Source organism: Oreochromis niloticus, linkage group LG22, assembly GCF_001858045.2.
Source record: "Oreochromis niloticus isolate F11D_XX linkage group LG22, O_niloticus_UMD_NMBU, whole genome shotgun sequence".
Taxonomy (NCBI): domain Eukaryota; kingdom Metazoa; phylum Chordata; class Actinopteri; order Cichliformes; family Cichlidae; genus Oreochromis; species Oreochromis niloticus.
The window spans coordinates 15,871,435-15,889,332 of NC_031985.2; the positions used below are offsets into that span (position 1 = coordinate 15,871,435).

At 41.7% G+C, this 17,898-nt stretch overlaps 1 protein-coding gene and 1 long non-coding RNA gene across 2 annotated transcripts; one reads left to right on the forward strand and one right to left on the reverse strand.

Moving 5' to 3' along the window:
• The first annotated feature begins 322 nt into the window (after nt 1–322).
• LOC109196572 (uncharacterized) lies at nt 323–2,051 on the forward strand. Its single transcript, XR_002058012.2, has 2 exons — nt 323–1,118; nt 1,237–2,051. It is a non-coding gene; the product is annotated as an uncharacterized LOC109196572 (long non-coding RNA).
• Nucleotides 1,845–16,116, reverse strand: cratb (carnitine O-acetyltransferase b). The gene is made up of 15 exons (XM_005457163.4): nt 15,703–16,116; nt 15,199–15,423; nt 14,324–14,442; nt 13,647–13,700; nt 10,355–10,520; nt 8,092–8,266; nt 6,394–6,484; nt 6,034–6,121; nt 5,848–5,948; nt 5,616–5,735; nt 4,911–5,033; nt 4,094–4,229; nt 3,920–3,982; nt 3,686–3,823; nt 1,845–2,690 (listed from the first exon to the last, which is right to left on the reverse strand). Exons 1-15 carry the CDS (start codon nt 15,751–15,753, stop codon nt 2,484–2,486), a joined length of 1,857 nt encoding a protein of 618 aa, XP_005457220.1. The 5' UTR covers nt 15,754–16,116; the 3' UTR covers nt 1,845–2,483.
• Nucleotides 16,117–17,898: the final 1,782 nt, after the last annotated feature.

Sequence of the window (17,898 nt, forward strand, 5' to 3'; positions counted from 1 at the left end):
TTGGTGGTGTTTCCCCCATCAGGGAATTTTAGGCAGTATATGGGCAGATGTTCCTGTACGCTGTCCCAGCCACCTGGTTGTGCCTCTCAACTTACACGGGTCCAAAGCTAACCTTCTGCAACTATATGTTTGATAGTCTCCAGGGCACCTTATCAGTCTTTAGCTAGACCCCTGCCTCTATGGATCTGGTGCTCAAGGGTTGTTCATGCGCTGTCCCTTAGCATGGCCTTCAATCCACCAATCTATCTAGCTCAGACACCGGATGTCTGCCTTTATAAATATTGTAACATTATAAAAGATAAGTGACAGGGAAAACAAGTTTTAAATAAGTTTTATTTTTTTAAATAATGTTTTATAAGAATTTCACTAAAAAGTTTAATACATTTTGTCGACTTTTTTGTTTTTATTTTTACAGAAACTCACAAAGTTTCAAAAACCCGAACCAAATAACAACTTTGGTAGTTAATACGAAGCTAAAACTGGGAAAATGTTTCACTTTATGTAACTATAAAACTACTGATCACGAGAGCCATAATAATATGATGTAAGCAGTTCCCTCTTTCAATGGTGTTTGTTCCTTTGGTGCATACATCGTTGTAAACTGGAAATTTTACTGTTGCATTCCTCTGACAGTCAAGCTGCAGTTTACAGGCATGTTTATTCAGTCTGACCTTTGAACTTTGACATAAATCTCAGTCACAACATAAGCATAAAGAGCAATAGATAACAAAGAGGAATAATCTGGATGTTAAGCCACACACACAGCTTCATCTTCAGTGTTGCTTGACAGACTCTAATGCAGTGTGGAGGGATGATGACCACTTTTCATACACCTCTCCACAAAGCCAGTCCAAATCCTCAAAAAGTGCTCAGCTGGATTAAGAGCTGGTGACTCAGATCATTTTCATACCCTTCAACCCATTCAGTGACCTCCAAGCTTTGGCGTTATGGAAAAGCCTCCTAAGTCCAGGCCTGTTCAAAAAGGTTGCCGTATCCCCTCTGCAACTTCACGTTTTCCATTTTGCCCAAATATTTGTTTGCACTTTTATACTTGGATCTGTATTTCTGAGTGTACCATTTATATATTTATATGCATATAATTCTGTGATTTAAAGCAGGTTGTGTGTTTTCTAATTTCTGCTACATAACTTTGCACTTTTGCTGTAACAAAACAAATTTCCCACCTGTGGGACTAATAAAGGCCATCTTATCTTATCTTATCTTATCTTATCTTAGGTTTTATTACCTTAAATTTGTGTAGCCTGTACAGGCCACCCACTGAGCAGCTTTATTAATTATGCAGGATCACTTCTGGCATGCAGCTTTAACAGGTCTTTCTGCTTGAATTTTAATTTCAAACATCTATTATACGGACACAGACCCCCTCCCCCCTCCTGGCCACACTGGCCAGGAGTACTGTCATCCTTGTAGAATCCACTCACATCACATCACAATGAGATAAACTTATCACTCCAGATAATCCTGTATTGATTTGCAGTGAACCTTACCACTAAGGAGACAACTAGATCCAAACCATGTCAGCAAACTACCTCCCTTTAGCCTAGACTGAAGGGGTCAGCTTTTCCTTTTATTCATCAGGTAGTGGTCCGCTATGACAGGCTGCATACACTGTAGTTATTTAATGTACCTTTCATAAAGTACTAGTAGTAAGATCTCATTGTGTCCAGATTTGAACATTGGAGGGTTCACCCTGGAACAGAAATCATCTTAGGTGAAAAACTGTGATTCTGTGATGTCACTTTGCTGAAAAAGTGTCAGATTTTTAATGCAAATCCTCACTCTCATACTCTCTTTAACATGGAAAAAAGAATTTGAGTGAGAAATCATGTGAGCACAGGCTTTATTAACCAGTCCTGCAGGCTGAGTGCAGAACAAGATCCTCCAAATAAACAAACAAACAAAAAAAATTATCCTTAATCAAAATTCATCTGACGATCAGGTCGTTCGAGTTCAGACACAAAAACACCACATCACCCTCAATAATTCCTCTCCTTTTGTCCATTCAAACCCCTTTTTCACCTAGAAAAAAATCCAACATTTCCCATTAATTCTGATGACAAAGTGAAATATGAAAGGTTGAAGGACACAGGTCATCTCACAAGTTGTACAAAGGAGTGCACGCGTAGACTTTTTCTGATTAATGCTGGAGTGTCACATTGAGTTGTTTCGCTTTCACCGAGAGACGCTGTGGAATTTGATGCTTCGAAATGCAACGATGACGATGCAAATTTGGCAGCTTAGAAAAAGATTTATCGCTTCACCCAAACTTTAAAGAAGCAACAAAAGCTGCATAGGTCTTTTCCAGGCTCTCACACAATTAAATGCTCGTGTGAAGTGTTACGAGTGGCATGCATAACAAAACAAAACAAACAAACAAAAAAAAGCACCCCTACAAAAGTCGTACAAAATATTCTTTAGAAAAAATGTTCGAAATCGCGCTGCTGGATGCTGTAGCAGCAGCTCTACACAGTAGGCTGCAGCATCTCCTGCAGATGACACATGGTGTCCCTCAAAGTGCGAGCGAGTCTCTCTGCGTTAGTGTCCTCGCAGCAGTTAAAGGCCGTGATGGAGAAGTGGATGTGGTCTGCCTGAGGGTTGTAACAGACGGCGTAGCCGTCAGGAACGAGAGGCCCGAAACACATCACGCTGTCCGTATTGTTTGCAGGCATCTGAAGAGACAAGACAGGAGGGAGATCAATACTGGAGCTGGGCACACATCATTAAAAAACACACAAATCATTAAATCGGAGTCTCAAAGTTCACTCTTCATCACGAGAACACTAAGGCTCACCAGACAGCTGATCTTTAGCTTCTAGTTATATCACATGATCTGTACAGATGCCAAGAGCTCAAACTCACATTCTGCTGTCCTCATTTCATATCTACAGTGTTTTTAATTGCTCATAAAACATCGAATACGAGCACCTACATTTCCATGACAGCTGGGCCGTGTTAACTTTGTTGACCAATAACATTTATCATAGTTATCATCAACAACCTCCTTTATGACTAAAATTAAATGAAAATTTGCTGTCACAATTTATGCTCCAACTGGTCACAATCCACATAACCGGTGATCATAGCTGCTAACTGGAAACTTGTCATTGTCTCAACAGCCAGTTGGGTATTTTTTCCTGAATCACACTAATGAGACAGCACAACTTCATCAAAGATAAGAAGGAAAAACAAAACAACTACATCTTTGAGTCCAACCAAGCGGCACAGATCCCCTTTAAAACTGTGCGAATCTGGAACATTCAGTTATACTGTACAAATGCTTTGATATATACTGTCATTTGAAAACTAAGGCATGCCAGAAAAACCACAATCAGGAGCTGACCCCGGGAAAACACAAACAAACAAACAAACAAAAAAAAAATTCCACACATCTGACTGTCAAAACCTAAAATGAGGAAGAGAAACACATCAATTCAAGGAAACTCCAAGCAACCATGTATGCGTGTGCTGCCAGAAATTCGCAAGAACTTCACAGGAGATTATCTGGTAGAAAATTCCCTCTCATATAGCCACTATCATTTGACCAAAAAAACCAAAAAAAAAACAAAAACAAAAAAAACCCCACAAAACACAACAACAACAAAAATTTCCCATTTCCTACTGAGCAACAGTGTAAATAACACTTCAAACAAAGACACACACACACCTGTCCTGTCCGGAGCTTAAAGTGTGTTGCTAGCCCGTAAGCCGTGTCCATGAAGATTTTGGGAATGCTCATGCCCTCCTCGATGGCCTGCAGCTTGAGCCCCAGCAGGTGGCGGTCAATGCCGTGTCCATTAAGTGCCTGAACAAAAGAGAAATGAAACTCTTGTTTAAGTGTTTTTGAATCAGTTAATCAGCAGCTTTGAGATAAATGTTTTAACATTTATTTAACACTTACCGCTTCAGTCAGAGCCGAGTAGGCATCAACAGCTTCTCTGAACAGCTCCTGCTTTGCTTCCCGCTGCAAACCAAAAAAATAAACACATTCTGAATCCAAGCTACAAAAAAAATCCTCCAACAGTTCTGTTCCCATTCAGCGGAAGAACTTTCTCACAGGGTTTGTGTTTCTCACCGATACGGACGGATTATCAAATGCAAGAATGAACTGGAGCCCCTGCTTAGTGGGTGAGCGGATGTACTCGGTCCTTCCTCCTCTAAACATCCTCTGAGTGGCGATATCGCAGGCAGGACAGACTTCACTGTGAACTCTGCAGACAAAAATAAAGCTGATATCAGAGACACAAGACTGCTAACAGGCAGAGGTGTTCATCTCAAGTAAGTGCTGGACTTTAAAGACAAAGCAGAAAACAAAACTTAATGATTCTCACTCTTGTAGACAATTAGCACATTCAGAATTTACAGAGAACTCACGCGTTACAACCAAGGTATGCAGAAGAGCATCTCTGAACACACAACATGCGTTCAGAAGCAGGCAGACTATAGCAGCAGAAGACCAAACCAGGTGCCACTCCTGTCAGCTAAGAGAGAGAAACTGAGGCCCCCGTTCACAGGGGCTCACCAAAACTGAACAATAAGATTGGGAAAGTGTTTCCTGGTCTGATGAGTCTAAATTTCTTCTGCAGCATTTGGGTAGTAGGGTCTTAAACAACATGAAGGGATGGATCCATCCAGTAGCAAACTATGCCTAATAAAGTGGCCGATCAGTGTAAATCAGTCACTCCAATTACTCCAACAGAGCTCATCCGATGAAGTCCAGGTATCAAACAAGGCGTTAGATTACCAGGACAGGTGTGAGTGAAGAGGAATCTATTTTGTGATTGGTCGGTTCACAAAGCAGCTAAATGGGTCAGTTCTGGACAAGTTGTTTAACAAAGTAACTTTCCCTCTGTAATGCAACAGGGTTGAAGTAAAAAACTACTGGCACTGACCTGTAGTAGGCGAGCTGCAGGGCGACCTGGATAAAGGAGTTTGGGCTCATCTGGTGCTGCTTTGGAAGATTCTTGCCAAACTTCTTGAAGTTGAACACATTAACGTCGAGGTCGTTGATCAGGCTGCAACAAATTCAGGACAAACATTTGCATTTGTGACGATTTTATGTTTAAAGGCGAGGTTCAATTAGCAGCTTTACATTAGCTTTCAGACAGCAGTGTAGAGAGCAGGTGGGAAATCACTATGTGACAGATAGAAAACAAAGTTTACTTCTACCTACTTTGACTCACTATTTTAAACATTTCCATACAATATTGTTAAGTCCTGTTGAACTCCACACTGCACGTAAGAAAAAGCTTTATTCCTCAATCATATTTTGGCATCTGAATGATTTGAGAGAGCTCTGAAATTGCACAGGACCATATAAAAAGCTTGGCATCTGACCAGGAGAGCAGTGGATTATGAAGAATGACTTTAGAGTTATCCACAGAGGCATTATTTCCATCAAGGTTACATAAACACAGCGAAGATAAATCTGTTTACACTCCTGCGGCTTTCTTTCAGAGCGAGTTCTCTCCACCTCTGTCAGATTTCAGAGCAAACACAAACACGCAGCTGATGGTGTGCGGAGAGGTCAGCATGCTGCAGAGCTCAGCTAAGAGTTTAACTAAAAAAAAAGAAAAAAAAAAAAGTTGGAGGCTTACATGTCGAGGTTCTGCTTGGCGTGCTCTATGTCCCTCTTGATTTCTCGGTCTATGTGAAAGTAAAGCTTCTTGGGCATGGGTAGCGGGAGCAACGGTGCCCTCTTTGGGTCCGGTTTCTCACTGCAGACAAGAAAAAAAAACCTAAACACTCAGAGCAGAAACCCCATCATTCTCCACCTCAGCTCAATTTTTCTTGACTCAGCACATCTGCAGTTTCATTCCAACATCTCACCAGTACTCGATCACATGATCCAGCAGCGTCGCTACAGGTGGACCCTCGGCCGTGGCTTGCTCATACAGAAGACCCCACGAGCCATCCTCGCCCACCACAAACTGTTCAAACACAGACACGAGTCAGCACGCTGCGCCAGCTCCTCTAAAACAAGCCGTCTCTCGCCATTCACGTGCGCATTCCCACCTGAAGCGTTTTGTCAAACCAGCGGTTTCCGCTGTTGGAGAACGTCCCGCCGCCATGAAGGACCTGCGCAGCCTTGCGGCTCGCATACCTGTCAATTAAAGTGGTTGCACAAGCGATTATTCAAGAGCTCACACGTAGAAAACCACAGAGAGAGTGCACACCATTTAAATGGAGCAATAGTTCAATTACGGGAAGTGATAATTGTGCAGTGTTTCCAAACCTCCATAAGAAACAATAATATCTGCACAGACAGCATTACTCAACTGATTTAGCAAACACCGAAATACTCTGTGTGTCTGTGTGCGCGTGTGTGTGTGTGTGTGTGTGTGTGTGTGTGTGTGTGTGTGTGTGCGCACATACTTCTCATCTGATATCCTCATGACTGGAGAATCCAGACACAAGGAGAAAAGTCCCGTCTCTATCATCCGCACCGATTCCTGGTTCAGTTTATCTGAGACACACAGAGACCATCTCGTTTAAACCCAATCGACTCGTCTCCCACATGTAGCCGTTATTTTTATGATGCCCAACATTTTTTTAAAATATCTGAAACACCTGTTGTATTGTTGACATTTTAACCTCCCAGTTTAATTAAAAAAATAAAAATCACACGAGAGATTAACAAGTTGATACTTTGAGTATTTCTATTTGATGATTTTAACCTCTCCAGTTGTTCCTGCTTATTGATTGCTTCTCCTTATTTTCTGTTAGTGATGCTATCACTAGGATTATTTCCCCATTTGTTTATTGTTTTTATTTTATACTATAGAACATGTTTTCATACATAATGGTATGTTTATATTTGTATGCACCAAGTTTAGACAATCTACAACTTCAGTGAAATGACTAATTGTATCACAGACATAAAGAAGTCATTGTGGAGCAGCTGCTGTTTGTGCGTGGCAGCCAATGAGAAGAAAGCTGCCTTAAAGGGAGAGGAGCTAAAGCGTTTTTGTTTTTTTCCCTCTTCAGGTTTTTTTTTTTTTAGCTGTCGCCATCATTGGCTTGGCAGGTTTCTCCTCTTTCTACAGTTCCATCTGGTTTCCAAGTTTGACACCTGACAACCTCACATTTTTCTGTGTTTTGCATTTATCAAGTATTAAAAGGAGTTAAAATAAAAAGAGTCAAACTATTCGACATCATGACTCCTCCTGTCCTTTGCCAGCTCGTACGGTTATTAACATTTCTCCTCTATCAGCTCCTGCACTGTCCGTACACGCTCTGCCTCTTCTGTCCATCTCTTCTTCTCCTTTGGTTAAAGTTTCAAGTGTACGCCGATTGATTAATTGTTGTGACGCGTGTTCGAAACGCAGAGAGGTGCGCTCGATTTGCCACACGGAGCAGCGCGAGAGTAAAGCACGAGGGAGGTGCTAATAATCGGCTCAGTCATTTTTAATGATCGTTGAAAGCCCAGATCATAATCTAGAGTAAAATTCGATTAATTGAGCAGCCCTAAGTCCAACTTTAGGTAATTTTAAGTGTTTGAGTGTTTCGTCCATCACCAACGTTTCAGTTTTTCCAACCAAGACTGATTATTGGGTTTCTGCTGATGCAAGCATAAAACATTTAACACTTAAAACTGCTTTGAGACATGTAATCAGTCCGTCATTAAACTGGTGTTACGTCTAAACATGAAGAGTTCTGGTCACTGAGCTGCTCCAAGTACACAACAGCGTCTCCTATGTGTGGTTAGGTTTCTACAAAGCAGATAAAAACACTGAGATGTAGGGTCTCATTATCTAAAATCTATAATGAGGTAAAAATTAATAAAACGCCTCCTTTGGCTGCCACCTTCAAGCAGCTCTAAAGGAACCTCAAATTTTGTGACGTCATTTCAAGCACATCAGAAAAAATGGATGCAAGGACGTATCCTATGCTACTCTAACTTAATGGACACCGGCAAAGCTTCGCCAACATCACATTTTTCTTTTCTTAAACCGAGCCATTAACAGGTCAGTTTTGTTTGCTCTCTTAAAATAACCGAAACCAGCAGCAGCTTACAGTGAGATAGCAGTCAAGTAGTAAGCACCGGCCTGCGTGTGTGGTCATGTGATCTACCTCTCAGCAGGCGGTTGTAGGCCTCTCCCCATGTGTGGCGGTGCTCGCTGGTCAGGATGCCCATCGGCTCCTTGTCAGTCTTCCAAGACTGAGACCTGATCCTGAGCAGCTGCCCGTGGATCTGACTCTCGGTCATCCGCGAGCCATCGCTGTTATAAACCTCCAGCTGGAAGAACTGGGAGTAGGAGGAAAACCATGTCAGTAAGGTCAAGGTTTTTAAAAAGCAAAACAAAACAGAAAGCGGGGGCATCTTTCAATTACTAAGCTGCACTAAGTGCTTTTTACAGTCACAAAACAACCTTCAAATCCACAGAAACACCAACATTTACAGTTATCAAAAAAACCAAACAAGTTCAGAGCTGAGACGATAAACTGCTTAACAGAAATTCAGATTTTAAGTTCTTTGAGGGTTTTTCTGTTGTCCCTTTTACATAAACAAACAAAAAAATTTCACCTGAAAAACATCCTCAAAAGTCCGTCAGAAAACCGAGGCTCAGTGGATGAGACACTTTTTTTTGACCAGTACATTTCAAAATATGGAAAAAAAAAAAAAAAAAAATCTCACTGCATCATTTTAATCTCTAAGAAAGCACTGTTGGGTTCTTGTTGTTTGTTGTTGGGATTATTAATCTCCATATCAATGAAGTTACACCTCACAGCTGGTTCAGTTTACTCCTTTTTGCAGGCAGCAGTCTCTAAACAGAAAATCAGTGTATGCACAACACTGTCATCAGCGTCACGCCTGACTAGAGGTGGAGCTACTTCCTGCTGGGACTCTCATGTATCCAAGCTGTAGCCTTGCAACATCTCTGACCTCCGACCTGATTGTTCTTGGCTGAGGTGCTGAGACGAGGCGCTCCAGCCTGTACTGCGCCCCGCCCAGCAGCTGTTTCAGCAGGACGATGCCCAGCCCCACACGTGCAGGGCAGCACAGGACTCTCTGGGTCTTGGCCAGCGTTTAGTCACACTGTGTCTCCTACTGAACATTTCTGGGATACTCTGGGTCGACGTGTTCATCAGAGGGCGACACAACAACACAGCACAGCTGCACTCGTCCATGAAAGGAGAACAATTCCTCGACAGATCAACACACTGGTAGAGTCCATGCACATACTGCTGACTGCATCACATTCAGTCATACCTCAGATTAAATGGTGTGCATATACAATAGATTTTAACTTGAGCTACAAAATGTATTTTAAAAAAAAAAACTAACAAAAAAAAAACAAAAAACACACAAACTTGGATGCATTTGTCTTACTAGCATACAATAACTCTGCTTACTGCCATCAGTCCACAGTGAGATCTGATGTTGTACTTGTGGCTAATAAACCCTGTAGAAACAGACTAAATAAAAAACAAACTATTTCTAGGACTTCTCTGCTGCAGCTTCGCCAAACGCACTGCAAATGAGTCACGCCCTACATCAATTAAAGTCCCTTTGGCAGCAGAAGGCCTTTTCAGTAAATCTGTTAACCTTTGAAAAAAACTGAGTCACAACAGGAAGCGCCAGAAGTGAACATCCAGGATATTTTGTTCATTTTGGACGTTGCATCTTCTGAAAGATGAACAACTTACTAACCTAGAATAAAAAGTATAGTAGATGTGAGTATGCAGTAGTCCTTAGTCATTATGAAACACTGTGTAGATTTAGTACATCTCATTTCATTTTTTTTCCCTTTCCAGAATCAAAAATGTTTTCATGGTTTAAGAATTCCTGTGATCAAACATAGCACAGATGTCTGAAATGCTAAGACGCGTGCTGTGAAACACTTCTCTTCCTTTCTCTAATTACCCAACTGACCCTCCAAACAATCCTAGAGAGGTCTCATGTCAAATCGTTATCCAGGATCAATGTTAAATCAGACATCTGCTGACTGGTTCTACAACATAACTCCACTTATGTGCAGATACTTTACAAACTAAATAAGCTTGTCTTTTAATCAAGATGATGAAATATCCCACATACAGCCAGCAATCATTAGCTAAAACAACTTTGTTTTCATTCCTCTGCCTGCTGAAATGTCCGATCTCGTGGGATAACGTGCTGCCAGAGTACTCAATGTTCAGAAGAAAGCTTCCTGTACGATCACGTGACTTCTGTTTGCAAAGCTCGGTGTATCAACAGTCGACTTGGAGTTGAAGAAACACAAAAAGCGGCTTCAGATGTGACTGCACAAGACTTGACTTGACTGGTAACACAAGAAAAGAACAAAAGAGACTATCTAGATCCATCCTCTGCCACCTGTCAGGCACGACTCACCTGGTAGTTCCTGACGACAGTGATGTGCGTCGGCGAGCGGCGGGAGCGGCCGTAATGAGCAATGTAGTCGTGTTTGGGGCCGGGGATCCTGCAGGAGGAGAAGAGGAGGGGGTAGAGCTCCTTGCACAGGGGCTTCCCTCGCATGAACTCGACCTGCAGCTGCCCGCTGACAAGACAAAGAGAAACACGTCAGTCGTCGTTGTGTACACCAAAGACGAGCACAGGTGGATAAATTTACTACACAATTTATAAGCAAAACAACGCTTTCACCTTACTGATCATCAGAGAAATCCCTGACCGTCTCATCCGAGCAAGAGAAGTAATGAGTTAAAACTGAGTCTCAAACTCAAATTGTTTGGTTTCCCCCCCCCATCCTTTACCTCTGCTTTCCTCAGTCACCCTGTCTGGTCGTTTGTTTTTTTCCCCAAGTAAGCTGAAACCCTCAATCCGCCCCTTCTGCTCAGCCATGTTTTGAACAGTGAGCATATACTTATAGCTGTCGCCTCTTCAAAAGAGTCACTTAATGACTGCCTGCACCTACAAAGACATGGGTTACCCTCTTCTTGACTGCACCCTGCACTAGTTAAATACACCGAGGGACAATGAATAACATCTCTGTGCAGGATCGCTGATCGTCTCACAACTGTGCAAAGAATAAAGACATCCATCAGTTTTAGACCTGCTCATTGCACAGGACCTCACCTGATAAGACGCTGCACCTGCTGTAGCTCTGTCAGCAGGCAGAAATGCAGACTGTGAAAGTCTACAGACTTATAACATGTCTCATTAGGACACTGGAGAATCTGATGGCTTATAACTGACTAATTAAATTAAATTAATGTATAAAAGACATTGTTAGTGTCCACTCTTTCAGCGGGAGCCACAGTGGTGTTTAACAATCAGAGCAATTCAATTAAAAACAAACAAACAAAAAGCCAATTTGATATAAGCTGACAAAGTACAAGTAGGTCCTGTTTTAGGATTATATATGAATGCTTATAGAGCAAGAAAAAGGTAAAATAGTTTTAGAAAAGAAAGAATCTAGATTTTTTTTTTTACTGATGCTCATCGGGGAAATGCAAAGACATTAAAAAATATTAAAACATCTCAGACACCCCTGCGCTCCCAAACAGAGGTCCAAGGGAGAATTGATTGGTCAGCGGACAGCGATTTCTACCCGTTCATCTCTAACCTCTGGAACCTCTTCCCTCTTTACAGCACAAATTACCATGCTGATGCACCCTGTTAAGAAGTGAACCACCTTCATAATACAGAAAACCAGGCTTAACCCTGAAGTTACTTGGATAAACCGGGTCATTCTGATCCCGGCTTCTTCCTAAATCAGCCTGTTAAAAACGTTCCGCTTCCAGCTAGTTTAAATCTTATCTCCCTGTTAGAGTTTAAACTGTTGCTGCCGAAGTCCACAGACTGTTGATAAAGGTGTCCCTCACTGATTAATACAAGGCCCCCTGATTTTTACTCAGCACTGTAACGCCAATTTTATTCTTACAGGATGCATTAAAAACAAAATAAAAAATGCAATGTGGTAAAAGAGTTCAGATCAGAAATGCACAGCAGCAGAAACTTTCTATACTCAACAGCTCAGAGTTTGTGCAGTGGGAATAGAGCAAAGACAAGGAAGAAAAGAAAAAAAAAAAGAACTTTTTGGAGTTTAAAGATTCAGAGCTATGCTGAATGCGCTGACACTGAAACACTGTTTTCATGCTTCACTCGGGGGGGGGGGGGAGAGACTCCAGCAGACGTTTCAGCACTGAGCTGCAGATTCTGTTACAATATGTGCAGGCGAGTAAATTTAGACGCAGATTAACTTCATGCAGCAGAGAAAACACAAGGCAATGCCAGCCGGGTCAAAGGTCACGGCACAAAAATAGAAGCGAATAAAACCAACTGCAGCTTAAACACTGTCAGAGGATTACTGCAAAGTCTGACACCAGTACAGAGCCTGTGATTTCCCCGGGTAATAACCAGCTTCATAAGCTCTAAATGGAATAACTGTATTTTACTGTAGTAACCCCCCCAACCCCACCACCACCACCACCACACAGCAGAGAGACTGGGCACCAGTAAATATGAGTTGTATAGCCGCTTTTACTTGAACTCCACTATAAAGTGTGACATAATTTAGTTTTTATTCCACTAATTTGATCTGGCATCTGTGTATAGCTTACAGGTTACAGACAGAATACGTGAACACAGAGTGGGGGAGCGAACCAGAAGAAAAGGTGTTTGACTGGACCTCTGTGTAAAAGTCACTGCCATTTTGCAGATTTTGGTTCATGAATTTCAACCAAATGAAAGCTCCTCTTTTACCAGAACAAAGGTTTAAGTTCTCACTTTCATTTTCTTTCAAACATTAACAAAAACCCTGAAACAGCTCTTTGTTTTTAACATAACATTAGTTAAATTACTATCAATGAAAGAAATGAGTTTAAGGACTCATATTTATAGAAATATTTTTACGTGATTTTTTTTTCTGTTGAAAAAGAAAAAAAAAAAAAAAAAAAAAAACATATTCAAGTTCAACTGCGACAAAAACACTTCACCTACACACTCATCTGCCACTTAACTAGTTACGCCAGTTCAACTGCTTGTTAACAGAAGTATCTAATCAGCCAATCACATGACAGAAATTCAGTGCATTTAGGTATGAGGACACGGTCAAGACAATGTGGTGAAGTTCAAACCAAGCATCAGAGTGAGGAAGAAAGGTGATTTAAATGACTTTGAACATGGCTGGTCTGAGCATTTCAGAAACTGCTGAACTGCTGGGATTTTCCCAGACAAACATTTCTACGGTTTTCCAAGAAAGAGAAAATATCCAGTGAACAGCAGATCTCTGGGAGAAAATGCCTTGTGAAGGCAGAGGTCAGAGAAGAATGGCCAGATTGCTTTAACCTGATAGTGACTCAAGACAACCACTCGTTACAAACCAAGGTATGCAGAAGAGCATACCTTGTGAGAACTTGAAGCAGCAGAAGACCACGCATGGCATGCTACTATATCAATATGGTCAGAAATCTCAGAGAAATGTTTCCAGCACCTTGTTCAATCTGTGCTGCGAAGCATTATTGCAGCTAACAAGCTGTACTTAATAAAGTGGCCAGTGAATGCTTGCTGAAAACTTTTGACTTTTTCCATTTTCACTGAGGACGATGCCGTTACTCTTTGTACCAGTGTCCTCAGCATTTTGTAGCCTTTAGAGCAGAAAAGGGAACTCCTGCCATGTCCATATGTTAGGCGGTACAAACATGTTGCATAAATTAAGACTCACGTGTTTATTTTGGCCTTGAAGTCCAGAACGGCTGCTATCAGTCTGGATGCAAACCTGCAGGGAAACAGACACGAAGCGGTTCTATAAACACAAATCATATTCAGCTAAACCAAACAGCACGATGAATGAAACCTCAGAGAGCATTAATGGTATGATTCATGTTTTTTTTTTCCTTTTTCTTTTCAGACGATGAGATCTAAAGGATTTAAGTAAAACGGACCCCCTTTTCAGTCTCACAGCTGCAGCTTATTCGGTTTATGCGACTGTCTTTTAAAAGAAGTCAACAGAGGCAGTAACGACTTTGGCACACAGAGGAGCAGGACATCATGTTGCAAGCTTTAAATGATAAAAATAAAAACAGCAGGTGTGAGTATCCGGATCATAAGTGCATGATGACACAGCAACACTTAACTAAACCCTTTTGCTTCTGTGCCCTTTAACACTTCTGTTTACACACTCAAAGTAATACAAAGATCTGTTGCTGCTGTTGTACTGAGATCTAAAAATGGCTTACACGCTCTGAACTGTGAGGCTTTGAGTGTTCAAAATACATACACCGCAGGCCAACACATCTTCAGCGTCTTTTAATGTTTAATTTTAATTAAATGGGTTTCTGCACCATCACTTCCACATAGCTCTTCTCTGCTGTCTCTCTACATCAGTATATGTAGACTCACACCAGCTGGCTCCTCCAGTCATTAAAATCTCTGCGGGGCAGAGAGATAGCCGCGTTCGAGTGCACGGGCAGAGGCTGTCTGCTCTCCAAGTACGCCCGCTGCACCCACCAGTCCGAGATCTGCAGGGGAGACCAAAGGAAGGGCACGGAAATCAGCTCTGAAGTTCAAAAAAGGACCAAAACCACAGAGGCACTGATTTTTTTTTTTTTACTGGAGACTGTGTGTGTGTGTGTGTGTGTGTACCTCAAAGCTTTTTAACAGACTTTTGCTGCAAAATTAAGTCACAGACAAGAAGCAAGACATGACTCCTCTTTGATTCCTGACAATAGGGGATACATTTTAGCATTTTTCCCTAAACTTTGAAATAATAAGTTCGTTTAATGCAGAACAGGAGCTAAATACATACAATATCACAAAGAAACGCTTATTTTAGTGATTCTGTTTTTAATTGATTGAAAAAAAAAACTATTTTGAAACACTGTTTTGCAACGTAGCGTAGATATACACTGAGGGGAAAATGGTGATTCACACGGCCTCACTGACATTGAGTAACAGAATAAGTTAATTTCTGAATAAAGTTACCCAGCTTATAAACCATCAAATCTCATATTTAGGCTTGCACAGAAGCCGTTTTTCCGCAACCATTATTAATTTACAGATTTTTTTTCTCTCTATTAATTGAGAGAAAACGTCCAAACCATCAAAACATCACCAAATTAATGTTTTGTCTACAAGAAGTGGCCAAAAGAAATAATCAGGGCACTTTTGAATAAGTTATTCTAATTAGCTGATTTTGAGGGGGTCATGTGGGATTCACCAATTGATTTTTTCATTGATTGAGTCACTTCTTTCCTCCTCCGCACTCCGCTACACACCCAGTTCTTGTTGAGTCTGGCTCTTTTCTCCAGACCCTCCTGCAGCTGTGGACCCAGCCCGCCCGGCCGGCCAAAATCGTGCACCATCCTGCGGGTGTGGCTCAACTCCTCGGGGGGCAGCAGGGGCTCCAGCGCCCTCAAGTAGCCCTGCAGGGTTTGGGCCAGAGGAGGCACCGGCTGTGGGGGCACGGACGAAAAGAAACACAGCTCCTGCCTCAGGGAAACCTGCAGGTGGAAGGTGAAGAGGTGAAACAGAGTTCCTCATATGAAAATGCTGAAAGAGCAGTCAATGCATGTGAGCAGAGTGGAGGAACTTCCTCAGAGGTTTGACCAAATGCCAGAGAGTGCAGGGCGTTTCGAAAAAAGGAGTCAAAGATATGATAGTGGAAGCAACACCCGCTACTTCTTGTCCGTTTATCATCCGTTTCTGCTCACGCAGAGAGAGTATAACAAGGCTTCAGCCTTTTAGCATGACAGCAAGTATGAAAACAAACGTCGACTCACCCGGGACAGCCATGCTCTGCAGCTCCCTGAGTGAATCTTCCTAAAAATCATCTTTCCTCGCGTCACAAATCCGCTCCGTGTTCAAAGATGTGACACACAAAAAACCCCAGCTGGGCCTTTTTAGCTCACGACAACTTCTGCACAGTCCGCGCGAGGTCAGACGGCCAAAATGAAGCCCGGACCTCCTCCTACTTCTCCATGATGGCTGCAGAGCACAGTCCTCATCGCTCGACACACATTAAGTTTGAAATCGTTTATATTTCGGGAGAAAAACCGAGCACAGCCTGCCCCTTCCTTCGAGCCGAGGGCATGCGAACCCTCACGTACCGTGCAGAAGTGACAAACTGTCGCACGTGCGGACGTGAAAATGTTTCCGTAAACAGCTACGTGACCGAGACAAAGGGCGCAGTGCCGCCCCCGTCCACAGGGTGTCGCTGTTGGGCCTGGTGACCTCACAAAGGGCGGGTTTGTTCGACATCGTAACCCGAGACGACATGAAAACATGCCTAAAACAACTTTTTACAGCGGCGAAAATGCATGAATAATCATGTATTTTAGTATTATTTTCTGAATCGTCTTCTAATGTTGTGTTTTACTAACTTTATCTACTGGAGACAGTGCAGGTAACTACAAAAACAAAGTAAAATGCAGTGTTCTTGATGTCACTGACGTTACAGTCACTCACAGAGGTCATTAATAAATAAGACTAATATCAAGAGGTGATTTCATGGTACCAATCAGTGGTGCAGATTGTTCTGATAAGGCAGGGTCATTGTTGTGACCTAAAAGGTGTTGATTATGTGTATTTTTTCTGTAAATAGTTAGCTTCTGCTTCCTCTTGTTGTCTAGGTGAGGGAATTTTGTTTGTTTGTTTATAATACAGCAGAGCTTTAGAGAGCATTGTCATTGTTATGCTTACCTTTTTAAGTCAACAACAGTTATAAAGCTAAGGTAGCTTCCGTTTTGCATACGTTAAGTGATGATCAGGTTACATTCTAAATAGACAGTATATGAACGGTAGCATACATGGGTTGAACCGACCACACGAAGGTACCCATAATCCACTCTTGAATTTGGGTACCATGTCGTAATCGGGTATCCTAATCATAAAAAAATGCGAGTAAGGGACGCCATCTTTAGGGTGAGCCTGTCAGAGAAACAGCAAAAATATAGGAGTGACCAAATCAACAGTCTGGTTTGTTTTTAGAAAGAAGCTCGGCAACATCACAACATCTAACAAAATCTCGAGGAGGGATGCAGGTCATTTTCAAGGTCTACAATCAACAGATGCTGTCATGAAGGTACATACAGAAGGTTTACAACAATGTGTAAACTATTGATTACATGTTTGAGCAGGCAACTATAGGCCACAAGGCTAAAAGCAGCAGCACAGTTCCTGCTCAAACCGCATAAGCAACCCAAGGGTTTCTCAAGGCAAGGACATGATATACTCTTGAGTGGTCTGAACTCAGCCCAACACAGCATGCTTTTCAGTTATTCACTACAGGTGGAGGTAGTCAAGACCACAGAAAGTTAGTTTGACTGTTATTTTTAATTATTATTATATTTCGGAGGATATTATTCAGGGGTGCACTTTTCAAAAGTTCAGAAAAGGTATTACATTATAAAGAGCTACACTCTGACAGTGGTTGACTCACATTGATGTAAACATCCAATAAAAAGCGCCATGACCTAAATGTGATAACAAATTTGACCAAAGTGAAAGACATTTTCCATAAGTGTTTTAAATTTTACTTTAGTTTTTGAGCCCACAAATTCCTTTTGGTTAGCTTTCATTTTGCCCAACAGACTGTTGATTTCACTCCTTGTTTAGGATTCTTTATTCTTTTTAGGTAACTAAAATAATCTCAGCTGTAGTTTATTGAGAACAATGTGTCTGCAAGGCTGTTAATCATGTGTTTGCGCAGAACTCAAAGAATCCAAAGAAATTTCAAACCCTAACAGCACAAGAGCAAGGAATCTGAATTCAAGAAGCCATAAGGGAAGTGAAGTGTGAGACAGAGATAAAGTGTGTGCTCACAGAATAACTATGGGAGAGGCAACGGGTGGGATCCACGGCTGGAAACTATAGACATAATGAGCCAGGGGAAGTAAATACAACACAAACCACAGAAAACAACAGTTAGCACAATAAAACAGGAAAACACAACTGAACGAGTAACAAAAGTTAACTTA

Bases quoted from the DNA above. Each gene is read 5' to 3' on its own strand.
- cratb (XM_005457163.4), bottom strand. From the start codon at position 15,753: ATGATTTTTAGGAAGATTCACTCAGGGAGCTGCAGAGCATGGCTGTCC. The intron at 15,424-15,702 runs GTGAGTCGACGT...TTCCACCTGCAG, and splicing joins GCAGAGCATGGCTGTCCCGG to GTTTCCCTGAGGCAGGAGCT. The intron at 5,949-6,033 runs GTGGGAATGCGC...GTGTTTGAACAG, and splicing joins GGTTTGACAAAACGCTTCAG to TTTGTGGTGGGCGAGGATGG.